The sequence below is a fragment of the Phyllostomus discolor genome, chromosome 3 (assembly GCF_004126475.2).
Source record: "Phyllostomus discolor isolate MPI-MPIP mPhyDis1 chromosome 3, mPhyDis1.pri.v3, whole genome shotgun sequence".
NCBI lineage: Eukaryota > Metazoa > Chordata > Mammalia > Chiroptera > Phyllostomidae > Phyllostomus > Phyllostomus discolor.
The window spans coordinates 116384878-116408695 of record NC_040905.2 but is presented as its reverse complement, the minus strand read 5'-3'; the positions used below and the strand labels follow the sequence as shown (position 1 = coordinate 116408695).

Sequence of the window (23818 nt, the reverse complement as noted above, 5' to 3'; positions counted from 1 at the left end):
CATATCTGATGCTGACAGGGGACCTCCACTGGGCCACCTGTCGTAGGAAGCAGGAGTCCCAGAAGTTGGTGAGGTCCACCACTGAAGCGGGGCCTCAGGGGACTTCTGTACAACCATACCAGCAAGGGGTGTGCAAGGAAACAACAGTCTCCCCACAGCGAGGCCGGGGCAGAAAAGCAAAGGAGACATCATCAAAATTTTGTCTTTGGCCCTGACTGGTGTGGCTCAGTGGACTGAACGCCAGCCTGCAAACCAAAGGGTTGCTGGTTCAATTCCCAGTCAGGGCACACGCCTGGGTTGAGGGCCAGGTTCCCAATAGGGGGTGCACGAGAACAACCATACATGGATGTTTCTCTCCCTCACTTTCTTCCTCCCTTCCCCCTGCCTAAAAATAAATAAAATCTAAAAACAAAAAGTTCTATTTAAAAGTTAATCTACTTTAAAAAAAACTTTTGTGCAAGGAGACTGACAGACTCCATGTCAGGCAGCCTCAGTGGACAATGAAGAGTCAGCATCTTTCGAAGCTTGAAATGGGAGCTGCAGAGACTCACAAATGTCTGCCACTTCACCAGTACGGGTCAGAACATGGACTCTGCAGTACATAAGACCAGTCAGCACATTTACGGTTCTGTGTTTTGCGGGTGCTGTGAAGGCAAGCAGGACGTATGAAACACCAAGGCAGAATCCAATAAAGGTTCCCACAGAGGGCTGACAAAGGTCATAAGGTACAGATGAGGGAATGCCTTGTTCTGGATGACAGAATGCAAAATGACTGCTTTGAGGCAAAAAGGCCTAAGAATCAGGCCTTGTTGGACAAGTTTCCCTGACGCCTCTCTGAGGCCCAGGTGGGCCAGCCTCTTGCCTGTGCTCCTATTCCTCTGCCCAGCCTGAGAACGCTGCCACCCATTGGCCTTTGCAGGAATCACACATGCCTGGGAGCAGCCCTGCTGCCCTCTGGTGGCCACGTGATGGCCACTGTCAGCAGAACCTGAGACACCCCACCACTGGCCTACAATTTCTCCTTGTGCTTTTTCCTCGTCCCCTGACCCCTTCCCCCTTCCCAGGCTCCAGCCAGACCACAGCCAGGGCCGAGGGGCTCCCTACAACCAATCATAAGGGGCAGCCCACAAGCACTTGGTTCAGGCAGGAGGTAGCACCTCGCACAGAACACACACTCATCTGTACGTGGGCTTGGTCATGGACACGAGGTCAGGCCCTGGCTCTGCACGCAGGCAGGCCCTGTGTGTCCTGCCCTCACTTCCCCTACTCCAAAAGTGCAGTGCTGCTTTCTCAAGTGGCCACCTGCTGTGCGCCTGCTTCAAACCTGCAAGCCACCCTGGCCCAGCATTCCGCCTTCCCAGCACCGGAGGGCCTCACTCCTCTCCACTGCAGCCTCACCACACTCAAAGGAGGAAGGCAGTCCTGTAGCTAGTTCACAAGCCAGCCCTGAATCCAGGCTTGACTCAGACTCCAGAACCTCCAGCCAACCCCAGAGCCACCTGTCACTGGCTCTCATCTGGACAGAGGCAGCCCGCTTTCCTGACACCCCAGCCTCTTCCACCTTCAACCAAGGGTCACCTGCTATGAGGTATCCAGCTCCTCCTCCAGCCCATCCTTCCCCATCCAGGGTGTCTCCCCAAGACCCCAGAGCAATACCTGCAGCAAGGCCAGGTCGGCATCCTGGGCCAGCTGCTGCAGGTTCTTCACAGCTGACGTGGTCTTGATCACTCGCACCAAGGCCGGGGAGCAGTCGAGCGGGAGCTCACCCAGCAGAGACTTCTCATCGCTGAGCAGCAGCAGGGCATGGTATGGGCTGTGGAGCAGAGTTGGGTCAGCAGGACACATGAGCCACAGGTCCCCTGTACCAGGTGTGCACCTGGAACCAGAGGTGCAGCTGGGGCCCACAGGCACTGAGCCTCAGAGAGGAGAGACCACAGGAGGAATCAGAGACAAGGGCAGTGATATGTCCAGGGGCCTTTAAGCATCTGCAAGGGTTACTGTCACTCTAGGGAAAAAACAGAACAAAACTGAGGGAGGTCAGACGACCTGACTCCATATCCCACCTCCAGGATTGCCCAGCACATGTTCGTTAATTGAAAAAAAATGAATGAATCTTTCCTAAGGAAAGAGCCCCAAATATGGGAAAAGCAAAATCGCTGCCGAGGCTATGAATAGAACTACATAAAAATATGCCTAGCAAGGAAGCCAACAGGAAAGACATCAACTTGGAGCACAGGTTGGGGGAGGGAAAGAGGATGAGGCAGTGCTTTGCTTTCTCGTCTTCAAATTTTATGTGAATGTGCCCAGAGTTATTTTTTTAATTAAAAAATATTTAAGGAAACTGGGGACTTGGTTGGAGACAGGAGCAGGAGGAGACTGGGCTCAGCTCTTCCTGCAGGAAATCAGTTAAATTAAGAAATGGCAATCCTGCAAGTTCAGATTCAAATGCAGGAGGAAGCAGTGAGCAACACCGTGACAGCATCCCTCCCAGGGTGAGTCTTCTCCCCAGGATGCTTGCTCGAGCCACAGTACACGGGACTAAGGGGAGGACCTCAGCATAGAGCCCCACTCACCCAGAGGGTGCCCAGAGGGCCCAGGGAAAACCCAGGCTGGTCAGTTCTATACAAAACCAGACACAAGAACATGTGTTTTTACTTCTATAAACAGGAGAGCCCTATCTGCCAATTTCTGTGGCAGGAAGAGGAAAAGAATTTTTGGAGCAAAATAATTGGTGAAACCTCAGGCAGAAGAGAAGGGGCCCTGCAGGGAGTGTGCACGAGGCCGGCACTCACCGAATCGCCTTCAGGCTCCGCTCTATGGCCTCAGGGGGGATGAGGCTTGCAGCAGCATAGTGGATCTTGTGGGGCAGGCAGAAGCTCACCTCCAGCCAGCTGTTGATGTGCAGCCGCACCACGCCAGACGTACACAAGCTGCAGATGGCAGACTCCATTACTGTCAGTGCCACCACCCATTCCCACAGCAACTTCTACCCAGGCACACAGATCCCACAAAACCCTGCCCGAAGGTGCTTCTTCCCAGTACACTGCTCCTGCTGGTCAAAGGAAACTGTAAGTGGACAAAGATGCAAGAAAGCATCTTTCCAGACCTCAGTATGCTGAAGAGAAGAAAATATGTTTGGAGCACACACACACAAATTGTATTTCTTCCTTGCCCTGGGCTCTGTAATCCAACCAGAGTATAAGAGCTCAAGAGAAGCATCTTTCATCTCTGTCCCAGAGAATAAACGCACCAGGGGTGTTCAAATGCCTCCTCCTGCACACCTCATGTCAGCACCATCACAGGTGGGCAGTGAGGCAGGGCAGGGTCTATCTCCCAAAAGAAGCAGGCAGGAAAGGACGGGCTGGGGGTGCCAAGTCCCTTAGGACGTCCTACCAGGGAGAAGCACATAGCACCCACCTCCCGGCAGGTGCCAGCGGCGCCCCAGGTACACCAACCTTAGCCTCAGCAAGGGCAATTTGGTTCGTTCAGGCCAAAACCTTGCTCACACCAAGTATGGCAATGTCCCTGGCTCCTCATTTCTCTCACGCCCCACCTCAAACCATTAAGGAATCCTGTCTGTGTCACCTACAGGGACCTATTAAGTCCAGATCTCCTCAGCACTGGCCCTCTCCACTCACCCACTCCCATAGGCCCCACAGCTCCCAGCCCAGCAGTCCCAGCCAAGACCCCCAAATGCCGGCAGCCCCATGTGATCTGCCCATGTTTCCCTGACCTTGTTTCCTACCCCAGGTAGATCCAGCTACACTAGCCACCCTGCTGATCTCAGGGCCCTGGTACTTGCCCTTGACCACAAGTCTCCCTGCAGATGCTCTGGGGCTCTTTCCCTCCTTCAGATTTCAACTCAAGTGCCACCTTCTCAGTGAGGTGCACCCTGACCGCGGCCCCAGCCCCACAGGCAATCCGCCTGCTCACTGCTCACATGTGCCTCGAGCACTCGAGCACAGGACACACCTCTTCGCCTGCTGGCTGACACTGTCTTCTCGACCAGAATTCAGTCACGAGGTGGGGTCTGTGTTTCATTCATTGCTCACACCATGGCAGGTCCAGTGTGGGATACGTGGGGGGCACTGAGAAGCATTTTATAAACAGAGGAAGGAACGGGGCCCAACGGATGTGTTTCCTTCTCTGGTGGCCTCTCTCTCAGGAAGCCTTTGCTCAGAGAGCAGGCTCCCAGCAGCTCCCTGTGGCCCTGTTGTCCCTGCACTGGGAACCACGTACCAAGTGGCTGTTTTCAGCAAGAGCTTCTACAGCTCCCCAACAGAGAAGCCAGCCCCATGGCCTGGCTGCTCGGCCCCTGTGCTAAGTGCTAACAGCACTTGGTGTTCAATGTGGAAGAAAAGCAACTGCTTGAGCAACGTCCCCATGGCTGATCCTCATGCCCCTAGCAGGTGAGAGGGGAACCTGTACCCACTTGAAGGCCTGGCCTGGCCTGACCCAGCTAGTTTAAGCAGTGCTCTTCCCAGCACATTTCAACCCTGACACACTATTCCCAGTTGGCTGGATGGGCCGAGATGCCCATATCCGGCTGAGCGTGGGACAGAGCAGTGGCTTGGGGAGGGCTAGTGGGAGACACCGTTTCACCCAGTCTCAGACCTCCCCTGGGGAAGCAGCCCTACGGCCCTCACTCCCCACACCCACATGCTGTTCTTACAGACGCTCTCCTGAACTCTCAAGCAGCAGATTAACAACCCCAAGCTTCTCCCCACAGGTCTGCTGGAGAACTGGCAGAACCTGTGGTCAGTGACTTCAAATGCAAAAATAAGTCTTTATTCTCTCAAGCAGCGAACAGGCAATGGGGAGAGAAAATGGCGGGAAGAACAGAGAGCACACCTATCACCTCAACCACTCCCAGGGGTTCTGCCAATACCATCTGCTCACCACACACTGCCCCACAGCTCCCAAACACCTCCTGCCTGCCCTGTAGGGGCACCAGAATGCCCCTGCCCCTCTCTAAGGATCTAAATGCCACGGAGGAGTACCCCTGGCTTCAGGGGATGTGGCTTGAGTCTGCGAGGAAAAGATCTGGCCAGTACTGGGGCCACAGCCCTGCAAGGCGAACCCTATGGACAGGTCTGATGAGCATCACAATTTGGGGGAGACAGTTTCCCCCCAAGGTCTCAGAGGAGAACCCCACTCTTGGCTTCTTCCAGAGCTGAGTGCTAAGTACATCTGAGTAGATGAAGGCTCCCACGGTCCTGCCCTTCCATGGCTGAAGGTCTCTGCTGGCTGGATATCAAGCCCCGCGAAACAGCTCAGCCTCTTAAGGAATCAAAGGTCATGCCATGAGAGAGTTGCCCAGGGTACCCAGCTTAGTTGCTCCACTTGATTAAGTCAACAGTATTTATATCCTCAGCATCCACGTACAAAAGGGAAGAACGAGGAAAATCAGAGACTGTAGGGAGGATGAAGTGTGCAGGCTCTTCCTCTGTTTCACTCTATACCTGGTCAAAAAGGCTGGTCAATTGAAAATAAGTCTATTTCTGAGTTGTCTTCTGTAGCATATTGCTCAGAGTAGCTGTTCAAACACCACAGAATCAGAATTAAACAAAGCTTCCTATCATTTTTAAGTTAGCTGGGTCTTTTTAATTTTTTTAAAAAGACTTTACTTATTTATTTTTAGAGAGACAGAAAGGGAGGAACAAAGAGGGAGAGAAACGATGTGTGAGAGATGCATCGATAAGTTGCCCCCCTGCACACCCCCAACTGGTGGCCTGGCCTGTAACACAGGCATGTGTCCTGATGGGGAATCAAACCAGCGACCTTTTGGTTTGCAGTCCCACAGTCTAGTGCTCAATCCACTGAGTCACGTCAGCCATGGTTGTAGCTGGTTTTGATGCACCCAGGTGCCTAGAGATGCCACATGCAAGTCCCCAACCACCTGGTATGGGCCAAGCACTGGTTCAGGCTCCTGGGGTACAACTTACAGCCCAACACTCAGGGGCTCTGATTCAGTGGTGCTAGGAAAGCAAACTGTGTAGAACATAAGAAGATGGGAAAGAGCTATAAGAAAAGAGAGAAGCAGAGGAGGGTGTAGGGATGTGCATTTGGGGGGCAAGTTATTTGGGACTTGGGACAGCCCTCCCGGAGAGACAACAGCAAGTGCCTGACTTGGTGCAAGGGTAATGAACCAGGCCCACACAGCATCTGCACATGTCAGCCACCCTCCGAGCCCTGGCCACGCCATCTGGTGTACAGTGGTATGAGGCCCTCTCCTCAGGAAGGGGGCCACCCATGTTGATTTTCTGGTTTCCATGTGGATGTTACTCTGCTTTTCTAAGCATCTGCTCACTTCCCAGCAACCTCTTCCCCTGGAGCACCAAGGCTGGTGCCGCTCTACAAACAGTGTGGAGGTCCTGAATGCCACCCGTGGCAGCACCCCAGAGGGCCAGCAGAAGACCCTAGAGTCCCTGGAAAATGCTGGAACAAGTCAGGAGAAGGGAGAACAGCCTCCAAGCTCCCAGAGAAGCCCTGTAAACACCCTGTGTCAAGAGGTGAGCTAAGAACTGCACTGAAATCTGTTAAAAGGAGAAAGAGAAAGGCTTGTGCCTATTTGTATGTTTTTTTTTTAAAGATTTTATTTATTTACTTCTAGACACAGTTCCAGGAAGGGAGGGAGAAAGAGAGGGAGGGAAACATCAATGAGTGGTGCCTCTCGCACATCCCCCCGCTGGGGACCTGGCCTGCCACCCAGGTGTGTGCCCTGACAGAATTGTGTATCTTTTTTTTTTAACTAGAAAATTATTATTTTTTTAATTTTAATAATTGTTCAAGTACAGTTTTCTCCCTTTTACTCCCATTCCAGCCCACCCACCCAACCCTCCCCACTTCCCTCCCATTACCACCCTCCCCCTAGCTTTTGCCCATGTGTCCTTTAAATTTGTTCCTGTAAACCCTTCCCATTCTCCACTGAAATTCCCTCTTCTCTCCCCTCTGGTCACTGTCAGCCCATCCTCTATTTCAGTGTCTTTGGTTATATTTTGCTTATTTCTTTGTTTTGTTGTTTAGGTTCCTGTTAAAAGTGAGATCATATGGTATTTGTCTTTCACTGCCTGGCTTATTTTGCTTAGCATAATGCTTTCCAGCTCCATCCAAGCTGTTGCAAAGGGTAGGAGCTCCTTCTTTCTTTCTGCTGCCTAGAATTCCATTGTGTAAATGTACCATAGTTTGTTGATCCATTCATTCACTGATGGCCATCTAGGTTGCTTCCAGCATGTAGCTATTGTAAATTGTGCTGCTATAAACATCGGGGTGCAAAGGTTCTTTTGTATTGGTGTTTTAGGGTTCTTAGGATATAGTCCCAGCAGTGGAATCGCTGGGTCAAAAAGCAGATCCATTTTTAGTTTTCTGAGGAAGTTCCATACTGCTTTCCATAGTGGTTGTACCAGTCTGCAGTCCCACCAACAGTGCACTAGGGTCCCCTTTTCTCCACAACCTCTCCAACACTTGTTTGTTGCTTTGTTTATGATGGCCATTCTGACTGGTGTGAAGTGGTATCTCATTGTGGTTTTAATTTGCATCTCTCTGATAGCTAGCGATATTGAACATCATTTCATGTGTCTTTGGATCTTCTGTATGTTCTCCTTGGAGAAGTGTCTGTTCAAGTCCTTTGCCCATTTTTTAATTGGGCTGCTTGTCTTCTTAGAGTGGAGTCATGGGAGTTCTTTATATATTTTGGAGATTAAACCCTTGTCTGAGGTATCATTGGCAAATATGTTTTCCCATACAGTTGGTTCTCTTTTTACTTTGATACTGTTTTCTTTAGCTGTGCAGAAGCTTTTTATTTTGATGAGGTCCCATTTGTTTATTCTTTCCTTTATGTCCCTTGTTCTAGGGGACATGTCAGTAAAAAAGTTTCTGCATGAAATATCTGAGATTTTCCTACCTACATTCTCCTCTAGGACTTTAATGGTGTCACGGTTCATATTTAAGTCTTTTATCCACCTTGAATTTATTTTTGTATAAGGTATAAGTTGGTGCTCGAGTTTCATTTTTTTGCACTTGGCTGTCCAGTTCTCCCAACACCATTTGTTGAAGAAGCTATTTTTACTCCATTTTATGCTTCTTCCCCCTTTGTCAAATATTAATTGACCGTAGAGACTTGGGTTTATTTCTGGGCTCTCTGTTCTGTTCCAGAACTGTGTAGTTTTAAGACCTGACTAGTGAAGTGGGTGTTTGGGGCCTAAAATGTTCCTACTAAGCTTGTACTTCTCTTTGTAGGGAAGTTAATGGTTTGATCTGGAGACACTGTAGGAAAAATGTTGCCCCCACGCGAGGCTTATCCAGCCCTGCACACAGGTCTGGGCCAGAAGGGAGAGCCAAGCCCTGTCTGCAGCGAGAGATACGTGCTCCCGCCAGAGCCCCAGTCCTGAAGCAGTGACTGTGCATACAGCTATGCACCAGCCTAAAACATGTTCTTATCTTTCACATCCCAGAAGGAGACATGTGCAGGCTGTTCCATTATCCTCGGATCTCAGAATCTGAGAAAGAACATCAGTTCCTAACCTTCGGCTAATACCTGAAACATCCTTTGGCCACCCTTCTTTCTGACCTAGGCCAGCGACCTTCAAAGCCAGCCCTGCACCCTCTGGTCCCTTGGTCTTATGCAACCAGGCTTCCTATTACACGCAGTGGGACACTGCACCCAATCCAAGAGATCTGGGTGGGCTCCAAAAGTTTATATGTAGGTACATTTTATGGAAATAGGGACTAAACTCCCAGGATTTTCATGGAGGGGTCTGTGGGCTCATATCTCAGGACAGGCAATAGTGTGAGGCAGTGAGGAGCAGGCATCAAGTCCCCAGCACACCCAGCACGGCCTGCCCAGCCAAGCACTGGACAGCCTCCTGGACCCCACTGCAGGCCCTGTTAACTACGGACACCCAGGCAACAAACACTTCTCCTTCGAACCCCACGGAGTCCACACAGACATGACTCATATACTCTTCCTTTCAACCACTAGTGGAAGAGCTGAGCTTCTCCACATGCCGAGCACAAGGGCTGTGTTATGGAAAGTGAAGGGACATTCCTGACCTCGTGGGAGACACAGCCTGACAGTCACACAGATGAGTGAGGTGCTATCACTGAAGTCACCAAATTCCACAGGGAGACACAGGTTCTAGAACAGTCAGGGTGGCCCCCCGGGGGATTCGCACTGCCAGCCTACATTCACAGACATTTGGGTCTGGGGCACCGGGCCACCAGGTCACTCAGCCAAACCACAGCCCCATATTTTACTTTATTTATTATTTATTTTTAGAGAGGGGAAGGGAAGGAGAAAGAGAGGGAAAGAAACATTGATGTGCGAGAAACACCGATCAGTTGCCTTTCACACACGCCCCAAATGGGGACCTGGCCCACAAGACAGGCAAGTGCCCTGACTGGGAATCAAACCTGAGACCCTTCTCTTTGTGGAACAATGCCCAACTAACTGAGCCACACCGTCAGGACTGGAATTTAATTAAAACACCAAATCCAGAACAATTCCTTTGAAAAGCCCCACCCCAATCTCCACCCTCACTAAGTCTCACAGCTTCCTGTCCCTTATTTCTGCTCTGAGAAAACCTTTCCCAGGGACCTGTCAGGAGGTCGCCATCTGTGTTCTATGCTGCCTGATCGGTGATGGACGCTCAGTCTCCCCTTCTTAGCTCTGAGGGGCAGTCCATTCTTCAGGAGCAGAGGCAGGCCAGGACAGACCCTCGAGGTCAACTTGGGCCTGGTCAGACACAGTCAGAGAGAAGGCCACAGGCCACAGGCCAGGGAGGCTCCTGGGTGGTGGCAGAGCCACTGCTGAGACAGGTACAGAGGTGAACACAACTGCCCCTGGCTTCGCTGGGGGTAGGCCAACGAGTGGTCAGGGTGTGATCTGGGAGCAGGGTGGTTCACCTGGAGGAAATTCGATCCTGGGCACTAACACAATAGAATGCCTGGGTTGGAGGAAGGAAACTAAGTGCTGGACAGTGGATCCTAGGAACTGTTTTTGCTAAAATCTGATTCCTGTCCTTCTCCTTTAAACTGATGCCCACTAGGGGGCACTGGCTGCCTCAGGCTCTGAGCTGCAGCAGGCCCCCAGATATCCAATCCAGGATCTCATCCCTCCAGCTTCCAGGGCAGTTTAAACATAAGCAATCACCCTGGACCCATGTGGCTCAGCTGGTTGGAGCATTATCTTGTAACTAAAAGGTTGCGGGTTTGACTCCTGGACAGGGCACATACCTGGGCTGTGGGTTTGATCCCCAGTGAGGACATATAGAATCCCTGATTCAGGCACCTACGGAAGGCAACTGAGGCACCCAATCAATCCTTCTCTCTCACTTCAATGTTTCTCTCTCTCCCTTCCTGTCCCTCTAAAAGCAATGTAAGAAAATGTCCTCGGGTGAGAATTTTTTTTTTAAAGAAATTATAGTCCATTCTTTCTTTAGCAATATAAAGTCTGTTTCTGGTTTGCCTTCTATTTCAATTCCAGATTAGCCTGATTTTTGCTGTAGTCTAATTCTAGTTGAGATTGCTTCTTGGCCTTTTGGCTAAGATCAAGGGTAATCTTAGCTGAGGCATGCAAGTTCCCACTCAGATTAGGGCAATGTTTCCAAGGAAGAGATTTCTGGTACCAGTCAACCCAAGACCAGAGGGCAGTAATTTTTAACTCCAGAGAAAACTTCAATGTGACAACGTGGGACAGAAACACAGGGTCAGACTACAAGACCAAAAATCCCTTTCTGGGTCAAGCACTCCAGAGCAGGAGGGACCGTGAACCAAAACCATCACTCAGCAAGGGCTGTTCCAGGCTGCCCTGATGTTCTCTAACGCCTGGGAGATACGAGAGGTCACCAAAATAAAGACAATGGAAACACAAGCTGCCCTCACAAACGACAACTCTCCTCCTTTATTCTTTTTTAATATTTTATTTATTTATTTTTTAGATAGAGGAGAAGGGAGCGAGAAAGAGAGGGAGAAAAGCATCAGTGTGTAGTTGCCTCTCACATGCCCTCCATCGGGGACCTGGCTGGCAACCCAGGCATGTGCCCTGACTGGGAATTGAACCAGCAACCTTTGGTTTGCAGGCTGGCACTCAATCCACTGAGCCACACTAGCTAGGCTAAACTTACCTTTTTTATTGACTTTTTGAGAGAGAGAAAGAGAGAAAAAAACACCAACTTGTTTCATCCATTTATGCATTCATTTGTTGACTCTTGCATGTGCCCTGAGGATCAAACCCACAATAATGGCTTATCAGGGTGATGCTCCAACCAACTGAACTACCCAGTCAGGGCATCTCTCCCTCCTTTACAAAGGTACCTACACCTCCCAACAGAAAAACATGCAAGGGATGTGAGCAGAGAGCTAACAGAGGAAGAAACAGGAATGGCTTAAACATGAGAAGACATGTATAAGCTGTACTGAGATCCCATGCCATACCCATTACGTTGGTTAAATCCAAAAAGCTCACCAAGACCCTGTGCTGACCAGCATCTCCTGTGCTGCTGGTGGGAGGTACAACCCCCCTCAGGGAGAAGTGCGTTTTACCTATCAGGTAATGCCCAGCAATTCCACTTTTAGAAATGTATGTTGTGGATAGGTGGGTGCAAAATAACATGTGCATATGGATGAGCAGCATGCCTTACAGCAATGAAGGGTGAAACCAGCTGAACGCCCAAGGGAGGGGGTTGACTAGCAAAAAAAAGTCCTTATTCACCAGAGCAGGTGAAATGTCAGTTACACTGTTAAACTGAGAGGGCAACAGGCTGGCTGGGGCACAGTGTGCTACCACCGTGTGAAAGGGAGACAGTGGGTCAGCATCTGCGACAGGCACCTTAAACCCATTTGTGAGGAAGGGTACACCACGCGGCTGCCTGCCACCAGGATGAGAACCTGCTGGGAGCCCAGCAGGAGAGAAACTCAACACTCTAGTTTTCAGACTTGATGAGTGTGTGACCTTTTCAAAAATTCAAGTTAAAAAAAATTATCAAAATGTTCATAGTGATTATCACTGTTATGACATTATAGATGACTAATATTTTCTTTATACTCTTCTGTACTTCCTAAATGTCTATAATGTTAGTAAAAATCAGAAAAATTAACAGGACAAAGGGAAAGCTCCTGGGCAAACCACTGTCTCTGGGCTCAGATGAACATGGTGTGGCCGGCCACAGCTCTCAGATGAGGACCAGCTCCAGCGGGGAGAAGAGTCCACTGGAGCAGAGCGAGGCCTGGGAGGGCCAGGAGTGAGCGCTGAGCTACATGCACTTGCAGAGGAGAATATGGAAAAGGAAGAGAGGGAGGGAGGGAAGGAAGAACAGGGGGCAGAGAAAGGTGATGGAACTGGAAGGCGCTAAAGAAGCCTGCAGCTACGTGCCGTCTGCCCGGTGCTGTGCGGTGCCCTCTGCTAAGTGATGACCCCATGAACAAACAGGTTAGCTGCAGGGCTGGAAAGACAAAATCACCAGGTGGGCTGTCACTTGGGCACCCCTCCACCAAACCCCTCATCCCCCCACTGCAGACCCAGGGCCAGGGAGTGGTAGTCAGAGGCATAAAGACACTCTTTAAAAAGAAAGGAAGTTATCTGTCCACATTTAAGAGAGTAGGTGCTGAGCCACAGATATAATCAGAACAACCGTGAGGTTCCACTGTGTCTCCAACACCTGCTGCACTCATATGCTTACTGTCCCAACCCCCAAGTCTCCCAGGGCAGGGGTCAGCGTGGCCAACCCCAGCTCCCTCCTCTGAGTCTCCATTTCCTTGTGGGTGAAATGGTGACAGCGACACCCACCTAATGAAGATAGGACAGACGTGGCACTGTGTCATGCTCAGTAAAATCACCTTGCATCTGAGGACTCAAAAGCACTTTCAGGTTCTCATGCACAACTTCAGGTTTATTTTCTGGTTTAAGAGAAGTCTGGAGGTGACTCTTCCAGCCAGGCATTACACCAAAGAGGCTGGCACTTCCTGCCCTCCCTCATCCCCATTCCCCCTCCACATGGGGCCAGCACCCAGCAGAGGGAGCTCCATCTTCAGACAGCACTCAGGCAAGTGAGGCCCACGGGGAGGAAGGGCATGGAGCATGTGCTCCCCATGGTCTTACCTGTCATAAGCTTCCTTCAGGTCCCTGGCCAGCTTGCACTTGGGCAAGATGTGATGGAATGGGGACTGAGGACCATCACTGGCTGCAAGAATTGCAACACAGAAGGATTTAGAACCTCCAAAGCAAGGAAAGTCACATAGGCTACAATAGAAAATACCTTTTAAAAAGAGTTTTAACCAAACATCAGGATATTCACAACTACTTCTTATAAAATCTTCACATCCAGTTGAATTAAAATGAGACTTAGGCTGATTTGTTTAACTGTGTTTATGAAATATCTGTATTTAAACTTCAGCACTGGCCCCACCTAACCCTGGAATCAGAGGCATCAGGGAACCAGCTGCCTCACTGGCTGCTGCTGCGGACTCCGACCTCAGACCAGCAGAGCCGCCTTCCGCCTCCGAGAGCACAGAATTCCACGCCTCGTCCCACCCTTTCTGCCACATGTTTATGCTAATATAATTTATTTTTGTGATTGAAAGTTATTTTCATTAATGCTTTCTCATAAATGTCTAACAAAAATTATATGTACTAAATTGAATTTTTAAAAAATTCCTATGATAAAGTCAGACTCTCAGGAAAATGTTTGTTTTCTTTTTAAGGTTTTATTTATTTATTTTTAGAGAGGGAAGGGAGGGAGAGAGAGAGAGAGAAAAAAAATATCAATGTGCGGTTGCTGGGAGTCATGGCCTGCAACCCAGGCATGTACCCTGACTGGGAATCGAACCTGCGACACTTTGGTTTGCAGCTCACGCTCAATCCACTGACCTACACAAGAAAATGTTCTAAAAAATAAAACATCTCCACTGTTATTAACTGGTACATAAGTGGCCAAAACAGAAGTATATTACACATTTTGACAGCAAACTGTCAAACATAAAAACTAAACTTTTACTGAAAATGCACCTGAGTGAGACAGTTCACGTATGGCGACCACTGCTAAAATTAGACTGGGTTCGCCTTCAGACGTGCCTCTCATGTTCTCTTTTGTGCAGAGGCGCCGGCCCGAGAACACGGAGGCAGGGGTTTGTTTCAGGCAGGCGTCTCTCTGCACTTTGAAACGTTGGCACGATGCCAAAACCACAAGCTAAATGTATCTGTCAGCAAAAATTACTTTCAAAAAGATTTAATTCTTTTATTAAATCTTTAATAAAGGCTTAATTCCATTAAGTCCTCCTTCCATGTGGCTGAAACCGAAGAACTGGAAAGCAGCCACCTCGCCAGCTCAATACTCCCGCTGGCCCCTCTCATGGCCTCCGCCCCAGGGCAGCCTGTCCAGCAGCGCCAGGGCCAGGAGGCAGTGCCCGGCCTGCACCAGGAGTCATCGTGCAGCACTTGTCGGGCAAGAGGACGTTTGGGACTAAAAAACCAGTTTTAGCACACTAGGAAGGCAGGCCTGCGGCTGTGCCCCCAGGAGTCTGCCTCTGCACCGGGCGCATGCTCAGCCCAGGGGGGAGAGCATGGAAGCTCTGAGGAGCACCACAAAACCCGATCAGTATCCCGCCTGGAAATACTGCCTGCCCTGTGGCACCAGGCTAGGAGTGACTCCTGTGGCGCTCACCATCAGCCACAGCAGACACCTCATCCTGCAGTGCGAGGATCAGCTTGGCCTCCCGAGTGAGGTACTGGCAGCGGCGCTCCTCGTGCTGCAGCACGGTGGCAATCCGTCGGGAGAGGTTGTGCAGGCAGTTGATCACCGAGGGGTCTGCATTGGCCTGTGGGAGAGGCCACACACGACTCAAACACAGCGTCTGTTCTCAGATGGTGCAAATACAAAGCAAAAACTCAAACCCGAAAAGAGCCCTTCTCTACGCCCTTTGCCCAGGCCCTTCTCCAGGTGCCACTGCTATGTCCAACTGTCTGCTCTAGGGGCCATCCACAAACACCAGTCCACTCAGCATCCTATCTTAGGGGTCACTGCCTGAATGGCAGCACACAGATGGCTCTGTGGGGTCACCCAGTGTTGGGGTGGGGGGTCAGGCATTTGCAACAAGCACAGAAAGGCTCCCACGTGCATGGCACCACACCCAGGCTGTCCAGGAAGGAGGGCACAGATCAGGCATCCACTCTGAGCCTGGCAGAGGCAGCCAGAGGGGCAGTGGAAAGTATACATCTCTCTACACACTCACTCTGTGACCCTGGGTCACAGGTCCCCATTCGAGAAAGGACAACAGTGGCACCTCCCTCACCAATCAGTCAGAAATGTCAAGTGCTCAAAGGAGATGCCACCCAGAGCCGAGAACCCTGGCAGCATCTGCAGTCACCAGCTCGCTGCTGTGGGCTCCCGGACCGGACCAGCCACATATGCATTCAGTCACACAGCCCGTTACAACAGGATGTACGGCATAGAAAACAGAAACACAGAGCTGACTGTTCACTGAACATTTTCTGTCCTCGAGGTTAAGTAGCTCTTTTCAGCAGAAATGACCCTGGCTAACAAGAGAGAGCAGCAGGCTCCAGCCACTCCCCTCCCCCTGAGCTCCCTCCACACCCCCAAGTTAACTCTGAAACTATCAGGGGCCCCAGTCCCACCAGGCCAAGGGTGGAGTAGGTGGCTGTGGGGTCAGTGAAGATGCTCCTTGGAGCAGATAACAGGCCAGCCATGACTCAGGGTTTCGGGAACCCACAGGGCAGCTGAGTCATCCTATGGGGCAGAGGTGGAGAAAGGAAGAGGGACGAATGGTGCCTCTGATTAGAACCTCTGGTGCTGCCTCCCTCTGGGTTTATCTGTCAGACAGGGCCCTGCCTACAAAGTGTCCATAGTAAACACTTTCGTCCCCTGGAGTTGGAGAGATTTTCTAAACTCCTAGCAGACCTCATGGTCACAAACAGAGCTTACACCCGGCAGCTCCCTGTGCTGGGGAGAGAAACCAAGGTTGCTCCCATGCCATGCCCACCCCTGGGCAGCAAGCCTGCCCCCTCACGGCAAGGGCATCCCCTAACCAGTGTCACCTGCAACACTACAAAACTGTAGGGCCTGGGTCATAGGGAGCATGCCGTTGCCTCAAGACAAACACACTTTTAGAAGAATCTGTGTAAAAACACTCCCACAGCAAAGCAGAGGTAGGAGAATGATCCTGGGCACACGATCATTCCCTTGAAGAAGTAATCAAGTCACACCTGAGAACCCAACCCTCTGCTAGAGGTCCCACTGGCTGGGGCACGACAGTGGTGTCAGATGCTCAGGGCCTGTGTGTCCCAGACTCCCACGCATGCAAGGTGGTGTTTATGCAGGTGAGGCCCAGTGACCAGCACTAACAGTGTGCCAGGGTGTACTGTCTGGCCACACAGGCCAGGCACTATTCAAGGTGCCCGCAGAGCCTGAGGCTGTGGTGGCCACACTGAGAGCTACCACTAGGACAAGTCAGCCCTCGGAGGGAGCTCTTAGAAATGCCACACTTTTTCCGCATGTGATGTGCGGCAGCATGAAGTTTATGGCATCACCTGTGAGGCTTTCCTGTCCCCAAAATTTGTATCCAAGTGCAGTCAGGCCTTCAAAGCGAACACCCAGTTTACAGAAACACAGGGACAGACAGCACGTCTGAGAGTCTGCACCGTGAGATGAGCCCACACATGGAGCATCTGACGGCACAACGGGTGGGGAGAGTCCTGGACTGGCAGGGATCTGGACACGCAGCCCTGCATGCTTGTGGGGGCTGCTTTCACCCGGGGCAGACGGACCAACTGGAGGACTGCTGTGGCAACTGGGGGGTTCCAGGGGACCGTGTGCTAGTTGATGCCAGTGTATGGTGAATTTCCTCAGGTGTGAAAAGGGTATTCTGGCATAAAATAAATGTCCGTATTTTTACAGCAGCGCCTTCTGAAGTATGTAAGAGTGGGCAGACGTGAGGTCTTAGGCTTGTCTTGAAATACTGAAGCAACAAGGCTGGGGGGGGCGGTGGCTAGGATGTAAAGGCAGTAAGACAGTTACTGGATCTCAGAGACAGGTATAGAGGTTTATCAAACTACTCAAAATTTTAAAAAGCACACATTTCTATATGACTACTAAAGAGGAAAAAAAGCTTGTCTACCCTAAAATACCAGCCCTTCACACTACCTGAAATTCCTCCCACTTTCTAACTGGATGACCCATGCTCTCTAAGTCCTCCCCCGCCCTGTCCCCTGCTGCTTCCTCCTGGCAGTGACCTCGCCCCTAATGGCCTGCAAACAGGCCAGTGAACAACCCCCACAACCTTTCCCAATCACTCCTCAACCACTGAATACCAGAATTATTTCCAGCCTGCCTGTTATTATAAAAATCTTTACACAACTTTAAAATATGCTTGTTTTCTTGGCCGCTGCACAGCCTGCTATCACACGGGCCCCAGAGACGAGGGCCTGCCTGCAACGCCTGGGGTGGGGCCGTGGCGGCTTCTCACTGCCCACCCCACGGGGGCTATCGGTGCCGACAGGCGATGAGCGTTCGTCATGGCTTTTGCTTGCTCATTTTTTTTTACTTAATTTGAGTTCGCTTTGTGGATTATGGCCTGTAGCAGAGGCAACACACAACTTTTATATTATGTGATTACATAAGTAATCCAAAAATGCTGTGAAGATGCAAACACTACAAAAGTGTATAAAATAGAAAGTAAAGATCTTTTGGAACCTCATGCCCCCACCACTAACAGATCATTTTGTTCTAACCTGTAGTTTCTTATTCTTCAACAAGGTATTCCAGTTTGAAAAATTAAGCTCCATTCTAACAGAGATTTTCTCTAGCACCATTTTGATTTTGAACCATTGACAGTGAAACCTGTAGTCTCCACAAAAAAGGCCACCATGGAAAAAAAACACCTTGAGACTTAGAATGGCGTCTAATTTTACAGGTTCCCTTTCTACTCAGTCTCATTTCTGCCACTCGGAAGGTTTTCAAAGCACACCCTGTTCCCTGTCACTGAAATCCAGGCACTGTCTCACTCATATTTCTGCACAAAAGCCATCAAGCAGATCACGTGCCTGGCCAGAAAGAACTACTGGGTTCTGCGGTGGAAAAGGGGACTGGGGTATTTCGGAGGAATGCCATTACTCACCAGTCACTGAGTATATACTAGGTATTCCCAAGTCCCTTCATCATAGAAGCCAGTCCTTACCTAGGGGTGCTTTTTATGTTTATTTGGATCCCTCATATTTTAACAGCTTTACTGAAAAGGAATTTCCTGTCACTAGTAAAAACACAACTTCGGACAGAACTGAGAACCATTTAAGAATGATAAGGCTTAATTATTTAAAAAATAAAAAATCGTAAGTGCAGTGAAAATGCGGAGAAACTGGGGCCCTCGCACAGCGCTGGTGGGGATGTACAAGGTGCAGCCGCTGTGGACAGCAGTCTGGCGGTCCCTCGGACGCAGACACAGAGGCACCGTGTGGCCCAGCAATCCCACTCCTGGATGTATGCCCACAGGAAAGGAAAGCACGTGTCCATGCAAAACTCTGTACACAGGCGTCTTCAATCAGCTTACCGGTAACCCACAACTTCGGACCAACCCACAGACGTCTCTAACAGCGTTGTTTATAAGAAACACGAAGTGAAAAACACCCCAGTGTTCATCAGCAGGTGAAGGGATAAACGAAGTGTGGCCCACCCATACAATGCAGTATAATTTGACCATAAAAAGGAATCAAGTACAGACACCCACAGCAAGGGACAATCTCAGGATCGCTGCGCTCAGTGCAAGAGGCCAAACACCAAGGCCACATCCTGTAGGTTCCCACTCATATAAAACATGCAAAACAGGTAAACACACAGACAGAAAGCAGACTGGTAGTTACTAGGGGCTGGCAGGGGGTGGAGGAGAGAAAGGAAAATTACTGGTCTCCTTTCAGGACAGTGAAAATGTTCTGAAACCTAAATAATGGTGATGGTTACACACCAGTATTACTAGATGCCACCAAACTGCACAATTTAAAGGAGCTAAATCGGTAAATTGTATGTGTATTTTATTAAAAAAAAAAAGAGAGCTGCTGCCCGGGGACCCTCCTCCCTCACCGGCCCACGCTCCTTAGCCCTTCGTGCGCACTCACCCTCAGAGCAAACACCACATTGAAAAGAATCATGGTGGGAGCTTCCCTCTTCGGGGATGGGTCTGTTTTGGAGACCTATGAAAAAGGAATAATTTTTGTTTATTTTTTAAGGCAATTTATTTAAATAATACTGACTTTTGAAATTTTTGGAAAAATAATTCAATCTCATTAAGTATTTATATAAAAAAAATTTGCAGTTCTAGTAATAAATATTCATCAAAATGCCAATGTAGAAATTGGCAACTGAATTTCATCCATGTTATATTTAGACTAGTGGTTTTCAAACTTTGGTCTCAAGACTCCTTAAAGCTACTAAAAATTGTCGAACCTCTGTTTATGCGAGTTACTTCTGAGAGGCATAATTCTAATGAATTAGAGCCACCACTTCCCAAGAAGAGCTGTTTAAGGCTGTTCTACTTTGGGCATGGGAAAAGGTTCCAGAATATACCAGAACCAGGAGAAAACAGAGTTCGAGGGTGGTGGTGAAGTGATCGGCGCCTTTGCATGGGCTAGTTAGTGGTGGCTGCAAGGACAAGTGTGTCACCACTGAGATAAGAATAGGAAGGTGAGTGCTGGGACCCTACGTGACAATGCTGGGGCTCAAGCAGATGGAGCGTTCTCTGCCCAGACCTCCCCCCACTGCCATCCCCAGTGTCCATCTGAGCTCTCCAGGCTGCCTCCATCTGTTATGACAAGGGATGGTTAAGAGGCAGGACAATGCTCAGAGCCAGCAGAGAGGCAGGGCTGCCACTCTGGCATCCAGCCAACCCCGGTCACAAACACCAAGTTGATTACGAACGTTTCCACCAGGGGGCATGAGAGGCCACGGCCCCAGCTCTCCCTGGGCCTCCCAACTGGCTTATCACCATCCTGTCACTCCAGTTTTGTAGACCTACGACTGCTGGCAGGCCACCAAATCTCCCCTCCATCACCCACAGGCCACAATTAGGGACTAATCCCACCAGCTGGGGTTTCAGGGAGCGGGCAGGGTGCTGTCTGTGGGGTGAGATGCACCCAGCCACGGCTCATGTTTTGGCACCTCCAACCACCTCAGAACCTCCTTCCATGGAGTTAGTCATGGAGAGGATGGAGGACCGCATCACAGACCCTCAGATTTCTGGATCATATACAAATGGAGCTAAATCTTATACTGTCCTATCAAAACCCTTTAGAATCTGAGTGATGCGGTCACTGATTCTGGCCGTGTGCAAAGGACTGACTGGCAGGTTCTGGTGTGCAAATTCCCTTGGGTCAGGGTACATTCAATCTTGTTAAAAATCCCCAGGACTGTAACATTTCATTCATCAAAGAATGCATATAAAGGATCTAGCACAAAAATAAGAGCTAAATTAATGATAATGTTGGCTATGATTTCACTTAATAAATAAGAAATGCTGTACCACTATACAAAAGCTAGGGGCAGGGACAGAAATTCTGGGGGCAAGGATGCCCATCTCCTTCTCCGAGGGACCCACCCTCAGGGCCTATGCGGACGTGCCACTGATGGCAAGCAGCTGACCAGGCCTGCTGCACACTGGCTGCCTTCACCCGAGCCAGCGTCAGCCACCGTTCCCTGCGGGCTGCATGCCATGACGGAGTGGGCCAGCCTGCCCAGGGAGAGCCTCATCTGCTCAGGGTGGTCCTTACCTGCCCCAGTGCATGCTGCAGGAGTGTCGGGTGCCCAACAAAACGCACATTATCAATCTTCAGTTCAAATTTTTGGCCACACATTTCAGACTTGGTTGCCAAAATTGTTGCCAGGATGACATCTGAGAACCTTAAAATGAAAAAGAGGTAGAATGGAAATAAGTGAACAGTGCCGCAGTCCCACACCTGCTGCCCTCAGAGAGGAAGAGTCTCAGTATATTGCAGCTTTGTGAGCAGAGTGGCTTGACCCCCACTGATGACCTGGGAGCTTCTGTCAGTTGCCTTTTGAAGCAAACCCCAAGATTTGGACATCAAATCACCAAAATTACAAGGTAAAAGGCATGAGAAGCATAGACTGAAGGCACATGCTGTCAATTTTTTGGCATGCTCTATGAAATTCAGGAGAGAAACAAGTTGCAGTTTGCTTTTAAAGGGAGAACAACAGCTGAAGCTGGCGCTACCCTGAGGAGCTGCTCATAAGGCTCACAGGTGGGGGGCTCTACCTCCAGGCCCAGGTTTAGCAGGCTGCACCCTCCACTCCAGGAACCCCAACCCCTCAGTGCTATGCAGAGGGCACGGGCACAGCACTAGCTGCAGCGTGTTCATTACCTTCCTCAGCACGGCAGCATGGCCCTTCCCTTAGCCTGAGCACCTGCACCTTCCAGTTTTTATTAGGGAGGAAACCTTTTTATATTTATTTTTGAATCTATATGGGAGCTTTACTCAGATGGCTGGCGATCTGAGAAGACCTTGGGTTCATACCCTAACAGACTGTCTAAATTTCCATTTTAAAATGGCCCTTTTTATAAGGAGAATGAAGTGTAGGTGAGGGGCTTGAAATTCAGCGAAAAGTTATTGGATTAAAAAACTGCAGTATTCTCACCCTGGGCAGTGGTCTTTATCTGTGTCCTGGGAAGGAAACTTTTTAAGATATAGAAGATATGCAGACCCACTGGTATGGCTGAACAAAGGATGCACGGGACTGGATGCCACACAAAAATAGGAATGCCTATGGTGTGAGAGTGGATTTGGATACAAATTTACCCCTTTGCAAGAAGCACCTGTACACTTATGTTTTCTTACTGGCACCACTGCTCCTTCCTGCCCTGGGACGCAGGGGGTAGCGGCGGGGCAGTGGGTGGGGGGAGGGGGCGTCTGGATAAGGGAGGGTCACCATAGGGTGGAGTGCTGGGGTGAAGTGCAGACTCTTATCTCAGAGCCCAGGCTTGGCGGGTGCCTCCAATTTAGAAACACTGATGTACTGTGTCTGAGCTGCAACCAGAAGAGAGACAAGTCCTGTGCTCATCTCTCCACCTAGGGAAAGCATTTCTAGCATCCAGTCTGGGAGGATACACTGTACTGGGGGAAGTAGCTCCAGTTCCCCCGGGGGCATGTTCTGCCCTGGCCAGAGAGACCCCAACAGTCCTAGAGGCCATTGAGGACAGAGTTCCAGTGTGCATCCTGGGCCTTTGCTGAGGAGCTTACAGTGTATCACCATACCAGATGCTTTTCTCCTGAAGGGCCTCATGTGGGAGAGGGGAGTGACTAACACCATATCTCTCCACTTTATGAAGAAAAAAAGTGGTCTGCCATAAACTGCTGCCTCAGCTCAACCCTAAAATAAAATAACAAATGACTCGGATAAAAGGATTCAGGAAGGGGGCCATTTGCCCTGGGCTCCTTACACAGGCAGGGCTCATGGCCTAATGTAGGAGGGACCTGGAGCCAGCCGGCAGCAAGAGCCCTGATGCCCAACCAGCACCCAGACAAACTGCCAGACAAGGAGCTAAGGGACTCTTTCCCACAGATGGCAAGGGAGCCTAGAACTGCTAAGACCTTGGGGAGGGAGGGCATCACACTGGTTTCCAGCCTTCCCCAGGACTGACATGGTCCTCCAGGCCACCTACGTTGCCCTGTAGCCCCAGACAAACCAGATGCAGAGGGTTTGCCTCTTGCACAGTCAGCACTGCGCTCAGCCCTTTCCATAGCCAGGCTGTCGGAGATACCACTCCAGTCCTCAGCCACCCATCTTGGGGCTCTCTTCCCTGAAATACTGCTCTCTGGAGTGATTTAAACCAGAGACTGAAGATTGCAGTGTCTTAGAGCAGAGGTATTAATTATATGCTTTCTTCAAAAACTAAATGGCTCACTCTACCCTATATAACTCCTGTGTCCCTCCTGTCTGAGGGACACAGTGATGGTGAGCAAGAGCTCAGGGCAATGAACCCAAACACACACACTTCTGCCCTCATGACTGATCCAGTGCCAACATTTCACATCTTATCTGAACAAAGAGCCCCTCCACTGTGCCAGCCAAGGACTCCAGGACACAGAGATAAGGTATAGAAAACAACTTCCCACTACTCCAGAGAGTTCACCTTTTCCTGTGATATCTAAATACCGCTATTAAAAAACTCTGCTCTGTCATCAAGACCCACAGAAGAGCCTCGGCCCTGGCCCTCAGCCACCAGTCCAAAAACCTAAGTCAGTCTGGCTGTGGGATGGGCCCTGAGATTCAGGGGCAAGCAGTGCTGGTACAGTGAATATCTATAAATATTCAAATCCGAAAAAACCCTTCCAAGAGCCAAAGAAGAAGTGCTTCCCCTCCAGACCAGAAAGGCCAGGACCTACAGAAGGAGCCAACTGCAAAACCATGTGCTGCTACAGTGAAAAGCCACATTGCCCTCTGTTCAGGGAGGGCCTTCCAGGGCGGCCAGCAAGATAGTAAGTCTGGCTCACATAGAAATCCACTCACCAGTGCAATATTAACACTTATGAAGAAAAAAACACTTGGTGCCCTGGCTAGTGTGGCTCAGTGGATTGAGTGCCAGCCTGTGAACCAAAAAGTCTCAGGTTCGATTCCCAGTCAGGGCACATGTCTGGGTTGTGGGCCAGTCCCCAGTTTGGGGGGGCATGCAAGAGGCAGTTGATCAGTGTTTCTATTGCACATCGATGTTTCCCTCTCTTTCTCCCTCCCTTCCCCTCTCTCTAAAAATAAATAAATAAATAAATAAAATCTTTTTTTTTTTTAAGAAAGAAAAAACAGTTGAGTGG

The 23818-nt window shown here is 50.0% G+C and overlaps 1 protein-coding gene across 4 annotated transcripts in view; it reads right to left on the bottom strand.

The window, feature by feature from the left end:
* The window catches only part of NPRL3 (NPR3 like, GATOR1 complex subunit), a 46025-nt gene that overhangs the window by 6928 nt on the left and 15279 nt on the right, over nt 1-23818 (bottom strand). For all 4 annotated transcript variants that reach the window (XM_028514962.2, XM_028514957.2, XM_028514980.2 and 1 more), the window contains 6 exons: nt 20765-20894; nt 19118-19192; nt 14658-14811; nt 13097-13178; nt 2793-2930; nt 1657-1813 (listed from right to left, as the gene is read on the bottom strand). In XM_028514962.2, coding sequence (XP_028370763.1) covers nt 1657-1813; nt 2793-2930; nt 13097-13178; nt 14658-14811; nt 19118-19192; nt 20765-20894 — 736 coding nt within the window. The remainder of the gene's footprint in view (nt 1-1656; nt 1814-2792; nt 2931-13096; nt 13179-14657; nt 14812-19117; nt 19193-20764; nt 20895-23818) is intronic.